The sequence below is a fragment of the Danio aesculapii genome, chromosome 22 (assembly GCF_903798145.1).
Source record: "Danio aesculapii chromosome 22, fDanAes4.1, whole genome shotgun sequence".
In the NCBI taxonomy this organism is placed as follows: Eukaryota; Metazoa; Chordata; class Actinopteri; order Cypriniformes; family Danionidae; genus Danio; species Danio aesculapii.
In genome coordinates, this window is record NC_079456.1 from 6,105,395 (window position 1) to 6,129,849 (window position 24,455).

General features: G+C 37.2%; 1 protein-coding gene across 10 annotated transcripts in view; it reads left to right on the forward strand.

Moving 5' to 3' along the window:
* Positions 1 to 24,455, forward strand: part of LOC130216157 (unconventional myosin-IXb) — a 108,862-nt gene that overhangs the window by 76,250 nt on the left and 8,157 nt on the right. For 9 of the 10 annotated variants that reach the window (XR_008835770.1, XR_008835771.1, XM_056448043.1 and 6 more), the window contains exons 15-37: positions 979 to 1,071; positions 1,809 to 1,922; positions 2,885 to 2,924; positions 3,676 to 3,792; positions 4,168 to 4,248; positions 4,375 to 4,485; positions 4,579 to 4,698; positions 4,966 to 5,115; positions 5,195 to 5,352; positions 5,462 to 6,583; positions 6,690 to 6,747; positions 6,926 to 7,045; positions 8,766 to 8,884; positions 12,116 to 12,222; positions 12,565 to 12,743; positions 14,436 to 14,543; positions 17,196 to 17,366; positions 17,459 to 17,500; positions 17,591 to 17,702; positions 19,567 to 19,640; positions 20,217 to 20,409; positions 23,204 to 23,332; positions 23,488 to 23,593. Coding sequence is in view for 8 of the 10 variants with exons in the window: in XM_056448043.1 (XP_056304018.1) it covers positions 979 to 1,071; positions 1,809 to 1,922; positions 2,885 to 2,924; positions 3,676 to 3,792; positions 4,168 to 4,248; positions 4,375 to 4,485; positions 4,579 to 4,698; positions 4,966 to 5,115; positions 5,195 to 5,352; positions 5,462 to 6,583; positions 6,690 to 6,747; positions 6,926 to 7,045; positions 8,766 to 8,884; positions 12,116 to 12,222; positions 12,565 to 12,743; positions 14,436 to 14,543; positions 17,196 to 17,366; positions 17,459 to 17,500; positions 17,591 to 17,702; positions 19,567 to 19,640; positions 20,217 to 20,409; positions 23,204 to 23,332; positions 23,488 to 23,593 (3,624 nt within the window). In the remaining 2 variants the exon portion in view is untranslated. The remainder of the gene's footprint in view (positions 1 to 978; positions 1,072 to 1,808; positions 1,923 to 2,884; positions 2,925 to 3,675; positions 3,793 to 4,167; positions 4,249 to 4,374; positions 4,486 to 4,578; positions 4,699 to 4,965; positions 5,116 to 5,194; positions 5,353 to 5,461; positions 6,584 to 6,689; positions 6,748 to 6,925; positions 7,046 to 8,765; positions 8,885 to 12,115; positions 12,223 to 12,564; positions 12,744 to 14,435; positions 14,544 to 17,195; positions 17,367 to 17,458; positions 17,501 to 17,590; positions 17,703 to 19,566; positions 19,641 to 20,216; positions 20,410 to 23,203; positions 23,333 to 23,487; positions 23,594 to 24,455) is intronic. The other variant, XM_056448050.1, reaches the window with a different exon arrangement.

Below are 24,455 nucleotides of genomic sequence, written 5' to 3' on the forward strand. Positions count from 1 at the left end.
AAGTGTTGTGAGGAACTTGATCTCTTCCTGTCCTTTTCGTTGCCTTTGTGTGGCAGGTGATCATGTGACCAGCTCTCTCTACAAAAGGCACATTGCAGGCCGATTCTCACAGTAATCTCATACGCCCCGTCCCATTTTTCTGTCTTGAGTTTTGATGCAACAGAGCACCTACTGGGCCAAGAAAAACATGTCCCGGGTCATGTTACATCTCAAAAGATGAATAGAGGAGATTATATTTTGGATGAAGAAAATAATGCTTAAAAAATGTCATCATGATTATAATAATGTAGATTTAGAAAACCAAAAAAGCACCTTTGTTGTTATTAAGTAGATTTAATGTAAAAATAAAGATTATTTAATGATTAAAAAGTACAGTTTTGACAATGTTTAGTTTAGATATTAAAGATGTTAAGATATTTAATAAATCATACAAATATGAAGTATTTTTATACATATTTTTACTGTTATTTTGTTATTGTTGCTCCCATTTATTTGTTTTATTTTAATAGCATTATCCGGCCTGGCCAAATAAAATAGAATAAATTCAGTTTATTAAATATTAATTAATTTTTTGTTATTCAATACATTTTTTGGTCATATCAAACAATGGAAACAAATTGATCTTAACAAAATCTAAAACATTTGTTCCTCTAAAGCTTGCTAAATGAACTCATGTGATCATCATGAGGCCGATATTAAATGTTGATCAGATTTGTATTATTTTTGCAAACGTCTTTAGCTTAACATCTAACCTGTTCTTCATAGATATTTTGTGAGAATCTTTAAGTGCTTTTTCTCCTGCAATGTCCCTGTGCTTTCCCTGTGGTGTTCATCAAGGGTTTCCCCCTCAGTTACTGACCTGTGATCAGTTTTACTAAAGTTTAACCCATACGGTCAATAAAGCTGGTCATAGATCAGCACCTGCTGGTGGCGTCCGCCCTAGAGTGACTGTGTGTGTGTGGTGTTTGTTTTCTACAGCCACGCTCCTATGCTTGATTTCTCCTTTGATCATTCAGAGGAGCGCCCTCTAGAGGTTTTTGAGGACATCTTTGCTAGTTATGAGAATAAAAAGTAAGTGGACTTGAGCAGAACGCTGAGGTCAGACAGGGAGAGCTTGGCGGCTCGGGAAGACTGGCTTTCTGGTATTCTGAGCAAACTCAAATACCACATTCAGACGTTGGGAGATTCCTGAAACTAGAGCCATTCTAGTCTTTATGTGATCAAAGGGCAAGCCGGAGTTTGTATTTAACCTGGTTTGTTCAAGGAAATTCACAATTCACAACATGCACTCATGTAAATCCCTGTTGGGACCCTGCGGGGTTTATTTAGTGCTCCCAAGTGAGAAGGAAACCATAAAGTATCCTTTTATTGTGGAAGCGGGTTCACTTCCTGGTTTCGTAGAAGCACTAATAACAGTACCTCCCCAGCCCCATTGCCAGTCACACCTGTTTGACCTCCTGCCGTTCTGATCCATTTGGTAAGTGAACCAGTGCATGAATCCAGGCCTTTGCAGAGTGGGGTGCCGACCCCCCCTGTTTTAACACCCCGTCAGGTCAAAACCAGAGTAACAACAGCATGGATTCACCACTGAAGCTTTCAAGAATAGGTCACAAAATCAATCCGAATTTAACACATTTGCCTGCTTTTCTACATTATGGGTTCTGTTTTTGTGGTGGAGGGTGTGTCCCCAGAGTCTGTTAACAACATTGGTGTTGGGTTTCTTGTACCTTCCCTTCCCCGTACATCTTACCTATTCCCTCTACCCCCCTCCCCATTTCTCCATCCTTTGCCTCTTCGGTCTGAATCAGGGACATGCATGCACAAATCATCAACTCCATTAAGGACTTGCAGTTGGATGGAGAAGATCCACGTAAGCTGCTGCAGTCCTGGGGTCGCCTTCGGTTCCCGCGTCATGCCCTCCAGTGAGTTTGACCCCTGACTCCAAGTCAGCCCAGAATGGATGGCTCCACTTTGCCGAGCTGTCATGCTTTGGCATCGAAGCCAGTGCTTATGGCTCCTTGCTAAGCTTAGTTCTGAGAAACATTCCCTGTTCCCAAACTTTCACAGCATTTCTTTCCATCTGATTAACTGCGTAACCCCAACCTCCCTTAACCCTGCACTAATAATACTTATCTAACAAGTATGCCAATTATTTTAAGATGGCTCCGTAATGGTGTATGTTAGAGGAATGACAAGTTTATGAGCTGAAAACCGTGTGATCTTCATTAGCGCTGACTTCAGCTGCTAGCATGTTGCATGAGCTTATTAGTTTCCGAGACCCACCCATTGAGTCTAATGTTTTATGAGGTGTGGAAAGCTGCTAAATCATTGCTTATAGAGACCACAGACATAGAGTACACTTGAACTAACCTTGTCATCCACTCTAAAGTAGGAATACCTCTCCCGTTGATCCCATTCCTCCCTTTCATGACATTCCTGTTTCTATCGCAAAACCACCTTCATTATATACATCTTCCACATGTTGGGTTTAAAAAACAGAGAACACTATAGATTTCAGTGCAGAAAGTGGACAAAATCCAAGTCCTTAAATGTGGACCCAACTCTTTCCACACCATCAACAACAAATCTTGCATCTGCCTGCTGGTTTGTAGGATCTCAGACATTATGAAATTATTGATTCCAATGAGGATGTAAGACAGATGATTGTTCTCGAATGTTCTTGACTTGGCTGTTTTTCACATGATTGCATAATCAAGTCTTGCGTATTCTTCATTATGAGATGCTATATTAGAACTTCTTTAGTGCCTAGGTGGCCTTACTCATGCCCTATGAAACAGTGCATGGCTGACTCTACTAACACGATGCATATCTCTTCTTCTAATCCCAACAAACCACCAACACTATCCTTAATCTTTCTCTACAGGAAAGGCAAGAATCCCAAGACCAAGCAACTCATTCCCAAGGTAAAGTCTTCACAGTTCTCCCTTTCCCAAATTGTTGAACTCCAGGTGTTTGTTTGAAATTCACTGTGCTGCAAGTGATTTCTGCTGGGTTAGTAACTAGACCTAAAATATGTCTATTTTTATACTAAATTGACTGCTTCAATTCCACGTTAGAGCCATTCACACCAAGACGATGTTTGCATCCTGCTTATCGCCAAGGTTTTGTACCTTGTGACTAAACAAAAGGTGCCAATGTGAGGGGTCACAACAACACGTACAAGTGTCATTCGAAGAAAACGCCTCTAGATCACGTATTTGGTTTGATGCAGCATGTTAAAAACTGGTTAACCAATGAGATTGGCAATTTTATTTTGTGCATAAATAATTATTCAAGGTATTTTGAAATGCATGTGATATCAAAATTCAGCAAGTTCATTATTGAGATATTTTGAATTATTGAATATCCACATACGTCTAGTAGCAACCCCCCACCTAATAACATGATAAAATGTTAGCATTTGCTAGTTAGCATTTGCAGCACAGCTGGTACATTCTTCTTTCCATCATCTTTTGTGAAAGTGTAAAGTATATCCACCATTGTTTATGACTTTCCGTTTCATGTGCGGTGTTTTGTAAATGTTTTGAAGACTTCACCACTAGAGCTCTGGCTGAAATGAGACTTTCCATGCTGTCATGTAGCCATGGCAGTCTCATGATAGAAGAAAGTCTCTTTGTTTCAAGAGATTTACTCACTGTTTCTGTGTTTGGGCAGAACCTGCTGGACTCCCGTTCTCTGAAGTTCATAGTGGGCCTCCACGACCGAACCACCAAGTCTTTGCTTCATCTACACAAGAAGAAACGTCCTCCCAGCATCAGTGCCCAGTTTCAAGTAAAACTATATTATATTATCCTGGTTATTCATGCCTTGTTTTGGGTGGTACAGCTTAAAAAAAAAGAAACTCATAATGGTTTGGTTCCACTTAAGGGAGATAAACTTGTGAATCAATTTTAATTTTGGGGTAAATTTTGGTATCTAAAAAAATGCTGTTATCTTAGCAACATGTTAACATAAACATTTTCCACCACACACTCTGCAAGATTTATTTGTGTGATTAGAAAACCACTACCAGTGTAGGTCTTACTAGCTTTTGTAACAACTAAAAAGTATTTTAAAGGATAGCACCTCATGTTATTCTTCATTAGATAACTAGAGGCTCTTCATCTGGTTTCCCACTCAATACTGTTTCTCATCTCTTTTTTGTAGACATCTCTTAGTAAGCTTCTGGAAACGCTGGGGAAGGCAGAACCATTTTTCATACGATGCCTCCGTTCCAATGCCGAGAAGGTGCAAAAAACACATCTTTGTTCAACATTATCACTAGCTAAAAAAAGCAGGTCTTCTTTTGAACAGTATAGGTATGCATATTAGAAAATGTACTTAATATTTTTTCCCATTATATTTCAAATTCAGAAGGAAATGTGTTTTGATGAGGCACTCATTGTGCAGCAACTGCGGTACACAGGCATGCTGGAAACAGTGCGGATTAGACGGTCAGGTTATGGAGCTAAATACACCTTTCAGGTAACACAATGCCTTGGCCATGTGGTTTTGATTAAACAACTAATGCTAAGCATTAAACAAAGTGTGTAATCTATCTCTGTTACTGCATTATAGGAGTTTACTGAACAGTTTCGTGTGTTGCTGCCAAAGAATGCTGCATCCCTGGAGGATATATCATCTCTGTTGCTCAGGCTTGGCTTTGACCACACTACCTACCAAATTGGAAAAACCAAGGTTGGTTGGTACCACAATGAGCTTAATTGACAATACATTTCCATATATATATAGTTGAATTTAATTTATTCTGTAAATGTGTTTCCATCGTTCTTTATGCACAATTTTCACAATCACAATCAGATAAAACGTTCATTTTTTATAAACATTTTCCAAATGTATGTGCGTTTTGCCAACTCCATTCCAAAATGCACATAAAAAAGGTGGCTGGAAGTCAATGTAGTTATTGACTTGATATTTATATCTGTTATTGTTCTTTTTCCACAGGTGTATCTCAAAGAGCTCGAAAGGCAAAAGCTTCAGGACATCTTGCACAAGGATGTCATGTGCAAAATTATTTTCTTGCAACGCTGGTTTAGATCGAAATTAGAGAGGAGGGAGTTTATGCGAATGAGAGAGGCAGCCATCTTGATCCAGGTATATCAAAAAACATTAGCAAGTTGTCTTGTGTTGAGCAGTCTACTCATGTCTGATGATCGGTTGGTCATGTCTACAGCGCTCATGGCATAGGTTCCGCAAGGAGAGGTTCTACCAAGCGGCGCTTCTGATTCAGACCGCATGGCGAGGATCCAAACAAAAAGCTCAATATCAGAAAACACGAGGCTCCATCACAAAGATTCAGGCACTTGCTAAAGGGCATTTGGCTCGCAAACGGTATATAGTTCTGTAGCTTTCTTAAAGGGATAGTTCATCCAAAAAATGTATTCTGTAATTGTTTGCTCATCCTCCACTGATTGTTAAGTTTTGGATTTTGGCTTATTAGGTACTATTTCCTAAAGGAAGAAAAAAGGAAGATAGAGGAAGAGGAAGCTCGGAGGAAGAAAGTGGAGGAGGAGGAAGCAGCTCGGCGAGCTAAAGAAGCTGAAGAGGCTGCTAGACGAGCTAAAGAAGCCGAGGAGGCAGCAAGAAAGCTCAAAGAGGAAGAAGAAAGAGCCAGGGAAGCCAGAGAGAGAGAGGAAGCAGTCAGAAAGCAGAAAGAGCAAGAGAAAAGGGCTGCTCAGCTTGCGTTTGAGGCTGAACAGCAAGAGAAGGAGAAGCCACTACAACAACCAGAAGTACCAACATCAGGAAAGCATCCTGACCAAGACAAGACACTAGTGCTGGATCACAATAAAGTTCCTGTCGGTGTAGAAATTGAAGGTAAAAGCAAGGCCAATCTGGACGACGTGTCTGTGTCAAAAGTCCAGAACCGTGCTGAGAAAGTTCCTCAAGTAGAGGCTGGTCCTCAACCTGAGGTCAAGGAGCAAGAGAAGCAAAGTGAGAATGAATCTATCACTCCTCCCAGAGATGAAAATACTCAAGCTAAACCTATGACTCCGGAAACTCCAACTGGGCAAGGCCAAAACCGGACTCCTTCGATCTCCAAACTTCCACCATCGAGAAGTCTGGAGAAACGGGAGCTTAGGAGACAACGTGGCCTAGAGCACAACCAGAGAGAAAGTGAACGAGCAGCTTCAGTTGGAAAAGAGGAAACAACCTTGAAAAGCAAAACTCTTGATAGTCCTGTAAAAGCAGACAACAAGTTGAAGGAGAGGTCTGATAGCAAAACCCTTGATAGTCCTGGAAAAGCAGACAACAAGTTGAAGGAGCGGTCGGATAGCAAAGAGTTGGATCAGTACACCTTTGTAGCTTGGAAAGGAGACAAGAACAAGAAGGATCCTAAGGATGCCCCACAGGAACTTGTCCGACCCACTACCTTACCCTTAGATATCCCTTCTCCGGGGATCAGAAGAAATGGCTGTAGTGACCCTGCAATTGCATCTCAACCTGTGATTTCCAAAGAAGAAGCCAGCAAGAGGAAGGAACCATTGAGAAGCAACACTCAGCCAGAAAACCTCATAGTGGGACCTCGTAGTTTGGAGGATAAGAACATTAAAACTCTTCAGTAAGATTTCCTTTTTTGTGATATGTTTCCATTTGTACATTCTTGCACCATTTGGTCCTACAATGATTCTAACAATGATTTCCATTGATTCCCCCCATTTTATCAGGAATCGTGGGATCTCTATGTCACTTGATGATGTCTCCAAAATAGGTGGTTCATCACAGGTAATTTGATTTGACTTGTTAACATACGTGTTTTTTTTCCAGATCAAGCTTTCCACTGGGGATTGCATGCAACCAGAGAACCATTCTGCTGTTATGCTAATTGGTACTTCAGGATTGTGCATTACCAATAAAACATTAATTTCAGCTTAAGTTGATCATGCTTCTCTGGCTGATTCAGGGCAAAGCTCGGCAAAGACGTAAGCAGCGGCTCGGCCTTGCACGAATATGTGTCCCCGTTATAAGTCTTGAAATGGAGGACGCAGAGTACATTCCTTTGGTCTCGTTAAGTCCACTTGAGGTGTTGTATTGCAGCCTGATGTTAGATGCCATCTTGGGGAGCTGTGGTGTGGGAGCTGTTGGTGGATTAAATGCTTGAAATCATGGGAGGGATTGCAGATACCTGGACTTTTTGCTGCTCTGGTGAACAACAGTATTTGCTTCTAATTTTGGCACAAATGCACAGGGTTATGCTTTAAGCCCCATTTGTAATTGTTATTTTTGATTCCACCTTGGTGTAGGTCCCTCCAAGCCTCTTTTTCCTCCAATTAGAGATGATCCTGCTGAGGAAAATGAAATCTTACTGGTGTACCCCAAAGACTATTGGTCTGTTGTCCAGTCATCACAGTTTTTGGACAAACCTGTTTTTGGACAAATTGTAAATGTTGTACTTTCAGATGTAAGTGAGTGACTTGGCATGTGCACACTGGGAAGATTTACACTTGCCAATATTTCATGACTAAACAAAGTGTGCTAATGTCGTTGGCCAAAACGAGAGGCATTAAAGTGTCTTAAAAAAACATCTAGGCTTGTTTTTTTGTTTTGTTTTAACCAGTGGTTCCCAATTCCAGTCCTCTGGACCCCTTGTCCTGCACATTTTGTATGTCTTCCTTACTTAACACACCTGATTCAGATCATCAGCTCATTAGCAGAGATTAATGAACTGAAATGTGTCAAAGAAGAGAAACATAAAATGTGCAGGGCAGGGGGTCTCAAGGACCGGAATTGTGAACCACTGGTTTAAACAATCACTTTAAAAACTGGTGAACCGATCGCCATGTTAACATATAAAGATGCAAATTTATTGATTTATGCACAAATTATTAATTCATTTATGCCAAAAATTTAATATTGCTTAAAAAATTTGTAAATAAAGCATCTTCTCCATCCAATGAGTCAAAGAAAACAAAATTGTCACTTCCTGAAAAGCAGACAGCAAATGTCAAAAGAAAAAATAAGGTTCACTGTGGTAGGAAAAGCAGAGGAGTTGCAGATTACATATAGGATTCAATTGTGAATTTAATTTCACTTTTACTTTTCTTTCATAACGTTTTCCTGCACACTTTTGACCATGTCTTTTTGTGCTGTAGTGAAGGAGGTTAAACAGAAGTTGAAAAATCTGTGTAACAAGCAACTGTCAGAAACATAAAGTTGCACAGCACCACCTTGTGTACAGAATTATTTCTGTTTTTATTAAGCGCCATCTAGTGTCAGGAAGTGACTTTGCATGTTCACTCAGCTCATCGTCAGTGAAAATTGCTTTGGTATGAATGCTGAAATGTCTAGAAAAATGTGGTTGATAGGAGCAAGTGATTTTCTTCCCAGTATGCACGAGCCTTTGTCATATTTAGCTAAAATGGCTTTCACTACAGTTTACTTTGACACCTAAGGGGCTTTTTAAAACTGTACAAACTGGAAAACAGACTAAATCTTTAAATAATAATCGGAAACCACTTCAGACTTATTGCTTCTTTCGTCCCAGATTTTTTTCAGTCTTTCAAAAGTGCCTTGATTTATTTTCAAGTAATCATTGCACTTCATAATTAACCTGATTTGGGATCCAAATGGGAGGTATTCACTTGACCCGCTTTAGCTTCCTCTAAGGTGTTATCTACACAGGAAGAAGGAACTTTCACTGGGACACACTGCCCATTATGCCATTGTTGCTTAACCATTCCCAGTTTGTCAATATGTAATGGGCTGTGCTGCATAAAACTAACTGTTTATTCAATTTGGTGTAGACACATTCCACCACTGAGGCTGGTCCTGACAGATCGAAGGCCAACACGTTAAAGGAAAAAGTCCACGACACCCACAGTCTGCCAGATGCCTCGCCTGTCCAGCCGTCAACACCAGAGAGGTATTATCCCACCTAGCAAGATTACCAGTTTAACCACCTTCTGTTCCAATCAAGCAATTTTTACTCTTTTATTAATGTTTTATTAAAAAAGTAAATTTTTGGACTATTAATCTGTGGTGTCTCTTGAGAATATTCTACACATTTCACAATTCAGCAATCAGACTACATTTACAGCTTCTCATAATGAATTACTTGTGATTTTTATAAACCCCAATTGATGTTTTGTTCCTAGATAGAACTAATGTTTTTAGTAAATTTGTTTATTAGTTTATTATTAGCTGCTTCTGAGAGATATTGTAAAGAAAAAGGATTAAAAGAACAGATACCGAAGTCTTTAAGTCAATAACTTTTCATGTATTCTGTCCAACATATCAAAAGACTAGGTGGCCATTAGGGCCTGGGGAGGCTGTTCGTTGACAAGAGGCTGTAGCGTTACACAAATGATTTTAATTTACTGTGGAATATTGTACACAGAGTTATTCTGTACTCACATTCACCATTTCAGTTCGATAATTCCGAACAGTTCATAGCTGGTGAAAGTGATTCTACACATTCCACAATTCAGCAATGTAACTACATTTACATGCGCATAAATAATACGATTATTTACAATATTCAGCGTAAGAACTTAATCGCAATATAAGGTTTACATGTAAGGAGCAAAGTTCTTTATCCCGTTAACATCCTATTTTCATTATTCATATTATTCCCTAAGAATTGTTTTGGTTTTTCTTACCGCCGTTATTAACGTGCTTCACTCCAAAGCACAAATACTGGACGTGCAATGGACAAATAATTAGCTTTTTTGACATTAAAGAAATGTCAGCTGGGTTTGACTGCGCTGCGTTCATGTTCCATGCACCGCTTGCGCACTTTAATCAGAACGACAACAACGCGATTAAGGTGTTTACATGCCTGTAGGCATATTGACCTTATTCTTCACGTACGAATGGGTGCCGCCATTGGAATCTTATTGGCTCGAGACTTCCATTGATTTATTGATTTATTTTTTTAAGACGTTAAAAACGGCTCGTTATGCTGCTTGATGTTGCGAACTGATATTTTCTCATTACATTATTGTAATTTTTATGTATAGCCATGAATGTTTTTCGAGCAAGTAGTTTGACTGTTTTCTACCGCTTATTATTCCTAGTCATTTCTCCCATAGGCAACTGAATCGGAAGTTCTAAAACAACTGCAAAAATAATCACACTTTCGCATCGAAGAATAAGGTCAATGCTATGATTAAAATTAGCATATGCTATTTATGTTAATATAATTATGCTTACTGCGATTATTGCATTATTTGGATTGGATTACTGCAATTTTTTGAGGTAAAGTTTAATGGCAATATTGACAAAACCGCATTAAGATGTAAACTCAACGTGTGAAATTGAGCATAGCTAGAAACTTTAATAGATTTGCATAGAGCAATACTGTCTAAAAAGAATTAATGACTCTCCCGGAACTTTGCACCCAAATGTGTAGTCTTATCTACAGACGAGCATGATCACACAGGAAATCTGACTCATTAGGACTCATGGGAAAATACTTGCTTACTTGCCTGGCTTACATCAGCGGTACCTACTCATATGTCTGACTCTTGGCATAGGTTACAGACTCCCTTATATAGATATAGAGCATCTGCTATGAGATTAGACAAATTCCTGAAATTCTCTGAAACATCTGAGTGTTTTGATCGTTAAAACCCTTCCCTGATGGGACCTCCCAGCATACTATGCTACTGTTTCACTAAGGTATAAGCTTGTTAAGTTGTATGGGAGGGGGGTGTGTGGTATGAATAGAATGTTGTTTTATGGTAATGATATAGTTCATGATTTAGTTATTTATATAGGTTGATATTCCAGAAAATCAACAAAAAGAGTCAGAATTTATAAACTTAAATACTTCAGACATGAAAACGACTTTTACTCTTTGATTTGGGCTTAGTTAGACATAGTAGGAATGCACAATATTCGATTTCTGCTGATATTTTGAAACTCCTTTTGGCTGAGCTGATATCTTTTCTGTTTACGTGTTTTTTAAGAAGCGTTAAATCACTGATTCGACTTTGACATTATTTGTCTGATTATTAAACGTTAGCTTCTCATAATACATTTCTTTTTATAAACCCCAATTGATGCTTTGTTCTTAAATAGAACAATTTTTTTAGTAAACTTGTTTATTAGTTTATTATTAGCTGCTTCTGAGAGATATTGTAAAGAAAAAGGATTAAAAGAACAGATACTGAAGTCTCAAAGTCAATAACTTTTCATGTATTCTGTCCAGTATATCAAAAGACTTGGTGGCCATTAGGACCTGGGGGAGGCTGTTAGTTGACACGAGGCTGTAGCAGTACACAAATGACATTAATTTACTGTGGAATATTGCACACAGAGTTATTCTGTACTCACATTCACAGTTTTAGCTCGATAATTCAGAACAGTTCATAACTGGAAAGTTCACCTCAGATTGCTGACCTGATGTTTATTTCTCTTGAGCAGCATCTTGCTCAGTCACATTAGTTAGCCACGCCCACTTTTATTACATGCCGCAATATACATGTAACAAGAAAATCTATTATGGTCGAAAATGTATTCCATGCTAACCATATATACTGTCATACCACCCAGCCATAATATAAGGAATGCAGTTTCCAGGTCAAAACCTCTATCCATTTATGAACCATTAATGGCAACCCATTGGTAGCCCCACAAGGAATCTGCGCACGCAGAATTCCGCAGATTTTTAGCCCATCATTTATTCTGTTTATTTACTTGAGGAAATGGGTGTTAATCTATATTTTATCTTTTTTTTTATTAATTACTGTAATCATTATTGACTAACATGAAAATGTTTATCTGATTTATGTACAACTCAGTCTTTTAGTAGATATATTATATAAGAGACTTGCTTTGTTCACAAAATAAAGTGAATCTAATTGGATTTGCATTTTAAACATTAAATAAAAGTTAAAAAAGATATTATTTTTTTATTTCACATATTAAGATTTTAGTTATGATACTCCCAAAATAGTTCCACAGAAATCTCCAGATTTTTACCAAAATTCTCAGTAGAAATAGCAAAAAACGTCTGCAGATTCTGTCTGGCACTACCCATTGGTCATATTACTAAATGAAAGCAAATATTTTACAAAATCATGGTGTATACTACAAGTGGATTATATTTAATAAAAGCCAATATATGTTTATGTACAATTTTATTCCATAGGTCAACAGGGTTCTTCAGAAAGATCCTGAAGAAGCGTCCTCATAAAGAAGCCCAGACCCCAGAAGACGGAGACATCAGCCTGGCATCCATTTTGGATCATAAAGAAGGTGCTTATAAGTATTAGAAATCATGATTTATTTAATAGATAATTCTGTAGAACTTTATTTTGAGGTACATTTCTCACTATTAACACCATTGACTATCACTTTTAGCTCAATACACTTCTAATTTGCTGCTTATTAATAGTTAAGGTAGTAGTTGGGTTTATGTATTGGGTGAGGTTAGGGATGTAGAATAAGATCAAGCTGGATATGTACTTTAGAAATACTAATAAACATCCAGTATTTTAATAATAAACCACCACTAGTTATTAATGAGAATTGGTCCTTATACTAAAGTGTTATTGATCATGCTTTTCCATGGATTGTTCTGTTGTCTCTTTTTCATAGCCACTTCTCTGACACGCTCGCACAACTCAAAACCTCAGTCGGGCCGTCCCGGTCGCACGCCCAGCATCATGATCAGTCACTCCACGAATCGAGCCTCTGAACAGTGGAACGCATCATTAAACCGTGTTATCACCAACGCCAATGAGCTGCGCCATCTTGACGAGTTTCTGGGCAATCAGGTCTGAATAATACACCACTGTATGAGTTTAAAGGGAACCCTTGGTGTTAACACTTTAATACCTTAACACTGGAACTACTAGAATTCTATAACTACTAGAATTGCCATATAGCGCTTATTCTCATATAAGGCGTCATATTTACACTCAAAGCTCAATTGAGGTATTAATTATAAAAATTAAGCTTTAAATGTCTGTCATCATGTTTTATGAAGTCATCACCCTAAAAATACAATCGTTTTAGTAATACGGTCTATAATTGTATAGTTAGGCTATGTTAGACCACCTGCTAATGTCCACAACTTACTTTCATTTTCACTTTCTTAAGCAGGGGCGAAGGCTTTTATGCTGTTTTAAAAGACATATCTGAAGTAAAGTTATGTTTTGCCAACAGAAAGTTATGTTTTTGAAAGAAGGAAGTTGCTAGGCAACAGAGGCTAACACATTTAAAGTCACAGAGAAAAATAGCAGACATCTGAAATGCATGTGGCCATTTTGACCACTATGGTATTTCTTGGTAGAAATAATCAGAACTCTTGTAATAAAATAACAATGTTAGAAGGAAATATACATATATTTAGTAAAAGTCAGGGGATTATAGATATGTGTGTTTTATTTCAGCAAAGTTTTCAAATTGCTAAATTCTTAATTGGTCATAAACTTTACAGTAGTTCTAGTGTTAAAGCTTAGTTTGCCCATGCTTTGCCCTGTGAAACCCAAAAGATGATGTACTGGAGAAAGCTGGAAAAAAGATCAGCCGATGATATCCATAGCTGGAACATAAAGAGCTGGAAAGTCAATGTTCTTTGCTTTTCAGCATTCTTCAGTATGTCATCTTTTATGTTTAACAGAAGGGTAGAGTCTCTTGTAAACGAGTAAAGAGTGAGGAAACTTTTATTTTTGGTTGAACTGTATTTTAAATATAATGTAAAAGATGTCATTTAAAGGGACAGTATGTACTTTTCACCACTAGAAGGCGTACATTCACAACAAACAAAGGTGTGTTGACTCAAATGATTGAGTGTGGACTCACAGGAGTTTCAGTACATCCTACTCCTGCAGAAATAGTTCGAAGGAAATGTTTTTTTTATATACAGCTGAAGTCAGAATTATTAGCCCCCATTTTAATAATAAAAAAAAAATTTCCCAAATGATGTTTAACAGAGCAAGGAAATTTTCACAGTATGTCTGATAATATTTATTCTTCTGGAGAAAGTCTTATTTGTTTTATTTCGGCTAAAATAAAAGCAGTTTTTAAAAGCCATTTTAAGGTTAAAATTATTAGCCCCTTTGAACTATATTTTTTCTCAATAGTCTACAGAACAAACCATCGTTATACAATGAATTACCCTAACCTGCCTAGTTAACCTAGTTAAGCCTTAAAATGTCACTTTAAGCTGGATAAATATCCAGTCAAATATTATTTACTGTCATCATGGCAAAGATAAAATAAATCAGTTATTAGAGATGAGTTATTAGAGCTATTATGTTTAGAAATGTGTTGAAGAAATCTTCTCTCCGTTAAACATAAATTGGGGGAAAAAAAACAGGGGCTAATATCTCATGGAGGCTAATAATTCTGACTTTAACTGTAAATCCTTCATTGGTCTTAACAGAGGGTTTCTCTCTAACTATTTGTAGTTGATGTGTAACTAAAGAGTGTAAAAAAATTATTTGTTTAATTTGTTTGTTTAGGTGAATGACCTGCGCTCACGGGGAAAGCAGCTTTCAGGAACGGAGCAAATCTTCATTAATGCAACTATGCAGTTTCGAGAAAACATCAAGGGGATGTACTCCATATCTGTGAGTAGAGCGAATGCAACCCACACACCCTAGAGTCCTGTGCACACCAGGATAATATACACTCGCACTTATCACCAACATTTATCATCTTATGACTAAACAAAAGGCGGCAATGTGTAAAAGTGTGATTTAAAATAAAATAAATAAACATTCCTGGCTTATTTAGCTCGTCACTTTAAAAAAATGGTCGACCAATGCGATTGGTGCTTTTGTGCCTTCAGCCACTGAAGTTACAGTTGAACACCACTTGGTGGTGCTCAAGCACAAAACTGTTTGACTCTAGATCAAATAGGATTCAGTGGCGAGTTTCATTTCACTTAGTTTTCTTTCCTGACTTGTAACCTTTTCCTCCAGAATTTTGACCTGCTGTTGAAGAAGAAAAAGCTTAAGTAATAAATAAATAAGGAAACGCATGAGGGTGACTCTACTTGTGACACTTGCTTGTTTCACTCAAGTAGAATTTCACACAAGAGTATTTCTGTTTTTCATTAAGTGCCATTTAATGTCAGGTCGTAATTTTTCATGTTTACCTGGCTCATTGTTAGTGAAAATCACTTGTGTATGAATATTGAAAAACGCTTGAGTGAAAATCAAGACTTCAGCTTTAACCACTGCCCAAATACCGCAGTATAGACCACAGATCCTATTAAAGTGGGTTAGAACGTCTCTGTTACTTTTGTAACCATACCTGCCAACACTCCCATTTTTCCCGGGAGTCTCCTGTATTTCAGACCCATCTCCCGCCACCCTCCCGTTTTGTTATTTCTCCCAGAAAGCTCCCGTAATTTCTACCATGCCCCTTTTCTTATGTCGTGGTCACACTAGCGTTTGTGCAATGGGATTAATCAAGATGATTAGACGTTTGAAAAAGCAAGCGATTGGTGCATATTTAAATTTCTGTCCAGAGAGGTCATGTTTTGATCTTCGATTGGTGTGATGTGATGTGATTTCGCTGGTCAAAGTTCACCAAGATTGAACTTTCCAATGCAGCGAACTGTGAAACTTGTCGCACGAGCTTGTGTTTCCAGTCTGGTTGATTTCCCTCATAATGTCATTGCATAATGAGTTCCCTACCTGAAAGAAATCATTAATTTGCATATATTGGGTCAGTGTTAGCGTTAGCCACATTATGCTAACACATTAGCAACAGGATATTATATAGTACACTTGTTCCTGCTGCTTACAGTAACGCAACTGTGCTCTCATGGCAACGCTGATAAGCGGACGCCTCTTAATTCGTTCATGGTCAATAAAATTTTACTGTAAATAAAATGTGAGTATTATTATTGCCTTATGTTTTTAATCTGTATAATTAAACATATTGGGCTCGATCATACACCTGGCGCAAAAGGCGCAAGATGTGTTTGCCCCAATGTGTTGCTATTTTCAGACCAGCGCAACCTTAATTTTCTCATTTTCCACTACGTTGTTTAAATAGCAAATCCATTTGCTCCACTTTGTGAACTCATGGCTGTTTCAGTCTAGAAAAGAGGTGTATTAAGGCGCATTGTTGACATGCTGCTTTTTTGAGGAACTGAAATAGACTGAGCTATAGACCAGCTGAAAAGCAGGTCTAAAGTCCAGCACAGTGCATCAATTGTGTGCCTCGCTTACACATTGCTTAAAACACACAGGATGTACAGCAATACAGAAATATCTTTACAAATGATAAATAAATTAAAGGATTAAAATATTACAAAAATTATTACTTTCTACATATAAAAACCACTGCCTTCATGCCTCCATCTTGGGGTGCTTTTTCAGTTTATTCACGACAACTTGCTTTTGTATAATGTTATTATCATTATTAGCAGTATTATTTATTATATGCAGATTTATATTTGTTTTATTAAAAAAAAAGTTTAGATTTGTCCACCTGTCAGGTTTTGGACCATTTGGGGGATAGCATGTGTGTTTTTTTGACCACACCTCATTAATATTGATCAGTTATTTGTTTGCTGAAAATTAGAACTGAATTTAGAAATAGATTTGAAACAAATCTTTGCACTTAAACAAAATTATGTAGGCTAATGGATGTCTGTGTGTACAACACCGTTTCCTTATCCATGAAAGATAGTGAAAGTGAAAGTAAAGGCCGATTGGAGGAGCCTCATTCTTTATCCTCGTGCTGCAGATGCTCTGTTTAACTGTTTTCTTGCTTGTGAAGCGTTCAGATTTTCCACTTACAAAGTCCATCATGTAAATAGCAAATGCGCCATGGCGCGATGCAACTGACTCTTAAAGGGGAATGGGAGATGAGACTCCGATTGGTTTATTCTCAAAACACACCCATAACTTAAGAGAATAAGCTCAACCCTGTTAGACCAAGCGCCGCGGCACAGAGCGTATTTTTCCATCTATAAAATAACAAAAGTGGATTCAGACCACCCTTAATGCCCTTTGCGCCCTGCTCTTTAGACTTTGCACCTAGATTGTTAAAATAGAGCCCATTGAATTAAATCTAGAGTCTTTAAAAATATTTAATATAATTTTACAAAGAATACATATTAATTATAAGGCGTTTTTGGTGCATTTGTTTGTTTCATTTTCAGACCAGAATTTTAATTTCAGTGTATCCCTAATATTAAGAATACTTTTAAAAAACAACTCTTGCTAATGTTATTCATTCCTCCTTTCTTCACGCATCTACAGAAACCACAAATTGGGTATAAGGCTTTAATGAATTCCTACCAGAATAAAGTGATCATTCTGGCCACAGAGAAGCAGAAGGGTGAAGTCCCACTGGTCGTCAATCTCTTCCAGTCAGTTCTGGATATTTTCATCCGAGCGGAAATTAAAAAAGAAGAAGCCGAACCAGCCAAGGTCAGAGTTCATGCGTCCCTTCTTAACCCTGAAGACTTCTTTAATCTGATTTGCATTTAAAGTTTTAATTTATGTTGTAAAATCTCTTATAGCCCCCAAAAGGTCGTAAAATGAGGAAGAAAAAGGGCAAAGGCGTAAGTATCTCTGTCTAGCAATTCATCCTGAATTTTGACTTAATTGATTTGTGCGTTGAGTGGAAATGTAAAGATTGTGTCTGGATTTAGTTGGAGAATGCATTGGACCATGTGTTTACTCACTACCAAGTCAACATCATGCAGTCCTGTGATCAGTGCACCTCCTACATCTGGGGAATGGAGAAAGCCTACATGTGCAGCTGTGAGTATCTCAGAGTCTCAATATAAAGGTCCAAATCTGAATTTTCATCAATGCCAAAGGTCTGGAGCAATTGATTATAACAAAACTTTTTAATAAACATGCACATTAAATACATAAAATACATTAATAAAGTGCAAAAGCTGCAAAACGCCAAATTTAAAACTTAGCTTAGCATAGTTAATTGAATCGGATTAGACCGTTAGCATCTCACTACAAATTAAAGTAACTTTCCTATTTAAAGCTTGATTCTTCTGACTTTTCCAGTGTAATAATCAAGGAACTTTACTGCTGTACCATGGCTGCAGCAGGGGCAATGATATTACTACCTGAAAATATTACCCATCTACATAACAGTGCTGCGTAATATCATTGCGCATCATTGTGCCTGCTACAGCCATAGTATGGCAGCAAAGTTCCTTGATTATTACGCCAGAATGAGAATATAATTCTACTTTTCTATTTATGACTGTCCTAAATACGTAATTTAACTACAGAAGAGTCAAGCTCTAAATTGGAAAATTATCAAAGCTCTCTGGTCATTTTTGGATGTTTAAAAAAGCAATCGATTGGTGCATGTTTTAAATTTCTGTCTGTTTGATCTTCGATTGGTGTGATGTGATGTGATTTTGCTGGTCAGAGTTCCCCAAGATTGAACTTTCCGACGCAGCGAACTGTGAAACTTGTCGCATGAGCTTGTGTTTCCAGTCTGGTCGATTTCTCTCATAATGTCATTGCATAATGAGTTCCCTACCTGAAAGAAAACATTAATTTGCATATATTAGGTCAGTGTTAGCATTGTTAGCAACATTATGCTAACACATTAGCTACAGGATATTATATAGTAGATTTGTCCCTGCTGCTTACAGTAACGCAACTGTGCTGTCATGGCAACGCTGATAAACGGACGCCTCTCAACTCGTTCATGGTCAATAAAATTTTACTGTAAATTAAATGTGGGTATTATTACTGCCTTATGTTTTTAATCTGTATAATTAAACCTATTGGGCCCGATCATACACCAAGTTCCTTGATTATTATGCCAGAATGAGAATATAGTTCTACTTTTCTATTTATGACTGTCTTAAGTACATGATTTAACTACAAAAGAGTCAAGCTTTAAATTGGAAAATTATTGAAGCGCTCTGGTCATTTTTGAGTGAGATGCTAATGGTCCAATTTATGCTAAGCTAAGATAATAGTGCTCCTGCCAGACCTGGAGATTGAGTAATACTTACTTAAAATGTAAGCCTTTAAAGTTAAACTATTTAAAAAAAAAAAAAAGTGGAGAGTTCCTTTAGGTAAGTGATGCCCAAATTTGATCCATTCAAACCTTTATTTGGCCCACCATCTCATTTGAGAAGAGAGGCAGAATTATGGGGAGGTGGTTGGTGCGAGTATCTTTTGACAGAGGTAGTCATTTTGAATTTAATGTAATAATTTGTTGGTTTGTTTCGTAATTTCTTTTGTTTTGTAAATAAATCTGATATTCTAAAATGTAAATACTGTCACTCGGCAGGTAGAGCGCAGTGCACAAGACCTTGGCAAGCAAATCAAGGGAAAGGCAGGTCCAGTTTAGTGTAGTCATCGTTGAACTCCATTGTGTTATTAATGGGATTGTTTTTGTTTTTACTGTAATTATGCGTTTTTTTAATATACAGCATTAGTGTATGTAAATTAAAGCAATGTTTTTCAGTTATTTTTAAATATTAGCCAATAAATTAGTCATGGAAACTTTATTACATTTGGCTCACAGCCCACAATCAAGTTCGTTTTTTGGCCCTTCATAAGAAAAGGCTTGGGCCCCCTGCTTTAGGGGTTCATTTTTATTAAGAATGTGTATGATAACCTGTTTATTGTGTTTCAGATTGTAAAATGGTTTGCCATAAGAAGTGCATTTGTAAAATCGTCACCGACTGCTCAACCTTCAGCTCCAAGAAAGTAAGCATTCAGTCTGAATTTTGAAGAAAGGGTTTTAATGGGATAGTTTACCCCCCAAAAATGAAAACCGTAAACTCCCTGTTTACTGACACTCATGTGGTTCCAAACCTTTGAGTTTCTTTATTCTGTTGGACACAATTTTGAAGAACGTTGGAAAACTGGAGCCATTGACATCCATAGTAGAAGGGGAAAAAAGTCAATGGTTGGTGGAATGGAGTTAGTGGAATAGAGTGGTTAGTGGAATGAATAATGGAAGTCAATTTTTACAGATTTCCAGTGTTAACTCTGAATTATAACAAAAAAAGTATCGCTAGCTTTATTTTTAGCTTGCCACACATCAGCGTCCTTCCTACTACTAAACCCCAGAACATTCCCCAATTCCCCATTCCCCTAGTGGACACAGAGCAAGCATAACTTAACATCCAGCATTCTTTAAAATACCTTCTTCCACGTTCAACAGAAAGTCAAACCGGTTTGGAACAAGTGAGTAAATAATGAGAACATTTTCATTGGTTGTGAACTAACCCTTTAACCTTTTATTAAAGATATGCTGTTGTTTGTGTGCTGTGGTTCTAGTGTGATGATGAGCCTGGATCCAATCACTTTGGTGTGCGCGTCTGCAACCTGGTCAACAATAAAACTCCAGTGCCAATTGTGCTGGAGATAATGCTGGAACATGTGGAAATGAACGGCCTGTACACTGAGGGCATTTACAGAAAGTCCGGCTCTGCTAATCGCATGAAGGAGCTCCACCAGCTGCTGGAAGCAGGTAAACCATCAGGATAACTATGCAGCACACTGGGAAGGCAACTTGTCTGTGTTCTCAGTTATACTACAGGGTGACTTATTCTCAGCCATGCTTGACTCTGATTGGTCAATAATGACATTCAAAGATATGTAATTCCCAGATAACAACCACTGAAACTAGTAACACAGGCTTATCTCTGGGTACTATGAATCTTCTTGACCATTAGTGAATATATTCATATACATATTTATATGCTTAAAGGGCAGCTATTATGCCCATACCTGTCAACATTGGGATGTGATAATAAGGGATATGCCCACCATAATAAGGAACCCCCCCCCCCCCCCATTAAAAATCCCTAGATTACTAAAGATGTTCATTTGGAGCTGTTTCATTGTAAATAAACAGTTAAATTGTCAGTCATATGTTTTATTATTATTATTATTATTTACAAAAGAAAAATAAAATGGAATACATTAGCAGCAAATACATTAGCAAATAGTTCAGTTTATTAAAATTAATAGCTATTATAATGAAATAAATTGCAAAATCTCATTAGCCGTTTCTTCACTGTATAACTTACACATTCTGATTAAAGAGCAACGAATAAATCTCTCATTTATTTAGATTTTTTTTCTTTATTAATGACATTAAATAACAGGTGTCACTTTAAATATACACACATCTAACGTTATAATGAAAGCTTTCGATTGCTTTCCTAACTTTTTATGCTCATTTAGGACAAAATTAGTTATGTTTAAAAAAAAAAACACCAAGGTCGACATCTTTAGATGTTATTATTATTAATTATGTGTATATGTCTGTTCAAACATGCACCCAAAACCCAGATGTTCACTCCGCTTTAAATGGCGTGTACAGAATCCACTTGGGAAATAGCATCTATTTATCACTATGGAGCGCGTCAGCTGACAGTCATGCACCGCTATATGACTGTTTTTAGGATTGCATATGAAGGGGAGACGGCACCTGTATTGAAAAGGAAAGAGAATCTCGCCATTTTTATTTCGAAGTGTTTTCATGCCTAAAAAAGATGAAAGCACAGAAAAGACTCACATTTAAGAGCAAGTGGTGGCCCCTGGTGGTTCAGCAGTATGGGTTGTGTATAGGGAGGCTCGGCTCTTTAATGTTTATTTGCCACCCTTCTGAGAAAGACTGAAAATATGGGAGCAATACGGGAAAATACTTTTACAGAATGATATCAGGATAGAATTGTAAAATACGGGAGAATCCCGGTAAAAATGGGAGGGTTGACGGGTATGATCATGCCACTTTTTACAAGATTTATAAAAAGACGTTGATAAGTCTAGACCAGGGGTCACCAACCTTTTTGAAACTGAGAGCTACTTGTTATGGACCGATTTTTCAATTTTCTCAATTTACTTTTAATTATATGTTATTATTATTAATAAATGATATTCATCTATGTGAAGACACTGATCATGTTAATGATGTCTCAAAATAGTTGTAAACAATAATTAAACAAGGTAGAAAACATATACCAATATGCAACACTTTATTTATCTGAAATAGTTTTTTATATATACATATATATATATATATATATATATATACTTATAACTTAATGGGCTTTTCAATTGTACACCAATGCAAGTGTGATTTAAAAAGAATAGCTACAAAACATATTAGATGCAGCTTACTGATATGTGGTGCTATGGTGAGCTATTTTCATGTTGGTGATCCCTGCTCTAGACTGTGTTTGTGAAGTTTCAGCAAAAAATACATCATAAAAAAAAGTTTGTGCCATTTTGTTGACTGTTGCTTCAAATCCAAATGAGATTGTGCTCCGTGCTCCCTAATTTCCAAATAATTTTCAGTAAGTAAGGTGCTAACTCTAATGGCAACGGCTGCTTCTCACTCAGGGCTGTCTATGCTAATGAAGGAGAGATCACTAATGGGCGGGGCTTTCCCCCCTCTGATGACACATACAAAGGCAGAATGTCAATCAAAGCGTTTGTTCAGGCTGTTTTTAAGAAGAGTGATTATATTTTAACCATTAGAGGCTGACTATATTCACACACTTTTGCAACACAACCCCTTGTAAAAGTGATTTTTGCATAATTAAGCTGCCAAAGAGTCAAAATCGCAAAGCTGACAGAAACTAAATTGGCTGAATGGAGCATACATTAAGCTACATATTGTTTCTTCACAAGATGGTGCCAAACAGTCAAAAAACATGGCTTGACAGACAAGCAGATACAGATTAATGTAGATCTAAGAATGTATTGTTATTTAGCAGTTGTTATCTTGGAATAACATACCATGTAGTTTTTAAGACTGCTTATTGTCGTCAGTCTTTTAAATATTCTGGGGCATTGCTATGGAATAAACTGCCTGTGGATATTAAAAGTATTACAAATGTGGATGGTTTTAGTTTAAAATCTAAAAGCTGGCTGATAAGCAGAATAGTCTGTTGATAGATGTTACAGTATGTTTTAATGTTTGTTTGTGATGCTGTAAATTTTATATGTTGTGTCACAGTGTACCTGTTTACCTCCCTTATTGGGAGTAGTATAATCTGTACTTCACATCAAGGACCACAATGGAAATTAGTTTTGATTGAGTATATCCTTGACAAACTAAGGGTATTCACTTTTTTTTGTCAAATAAACAAACAAATAAATAAATAAATCTACCTTAGGATATCATAACTGACCAATCAGAATCGAGTATTCTGCTCAGCCGCATAATAATCTGCGATAACAACCAGCTGGATGTATATTATCCCTTACACAATGCTGATAAATTATTGTTTAATGACCGCATGTGTGTATAGGCCCAGAGAACGTGTGTCTGGAGGATTACCCCATCCATGCTGTCACCGGTTTGGTCAAACAGTGGCTCAGGGAGTTGCCCGAACCTCTCATGACCTTTACGCACTACAACGACTTCCTCCATGCCATAGGTTGGTCACCATAATGGCTTTGTGTTGTCCTTTAAGTAGCCTTTAGTCTTGTAACTTCTGTAAAGCCACTTTGAAACAATAATTATTGTGAAAAGTGCTATACAAATAAACATGAATTGAAAGTGAATTGAACTTCTGTTGTCTTTCTCTCGCAGAATTACCAGAGAAGCAAGAGCAATTGCAAGCGATATACAGAGTTTTGGAGCAGCTGCCGACGGCCAACTTTAACACATTGGAGAGGCTCATTTTCCATCTTGTCAGGTAGATTTGTATTTATGAATTATGTAGTATCTCCTTGATAAAAGTCAAAAACACGAAACTTAATTAAACTGTTTTGAATAATCACATTAAATATGTCAAGTTGTAATAAAAAAGCATGCTTGTATGTGTATTTAGGGACATTGTGTCTTGAAGATATTAGCTTGAAGTCTGAATGAAATCGAAACTTAGTGTTTATTTTGCTAGCTGAAATTGATATTCTTAAAGTCAGTAATCCATGCAAGTTAATCCACTGAAAAAAAAAGTGTTTGTTTTGGTAATCTTCAATCAAAATCTCAGCATTTGCTTCTATATCTGGAGTGACGGTCTGTTGACGTCAGCCTAAGGGTTTCCATAGCAACTGCATATTAATACCCTCTCTTACCGTTAGTTTGCGATTTAGGTAATGATGCACAAAAAGAAAACCCCGCCCCCTACTTAATATTCCATTTCAGTAGGAATTACATCAACATACTGAAATTACAGTCTCCGCTTCTACATTTCATGCGGACTTTAAAGACTCCCACCATACCTATTTTTGACTGTCAACGTCTCCTGAATCATACATTCAATTTGAATGTTATCGTTTAATAGTTAAGTCTACTTTGAAATCATTTTTGAGTGTTTACGAAGTTAAATATTTGCTCTAAACATTCATTTTCTGTATTATTTGTAATTTGAGTAATTAAAAACAAGTATATCCCTACATTCTGGTCAGCTCTGTCGCAGTTTGCTGTAAAAAGGCTGTAATAACAATCTGAAAAGCACTGATTAAAAAAAAACAAGACTTCCTCTGGTGGGAAACTCTGGAAGACATTATTCTTCTCTCATTCATTTGTACAAAATGTTTAAGATCCATTAGTAC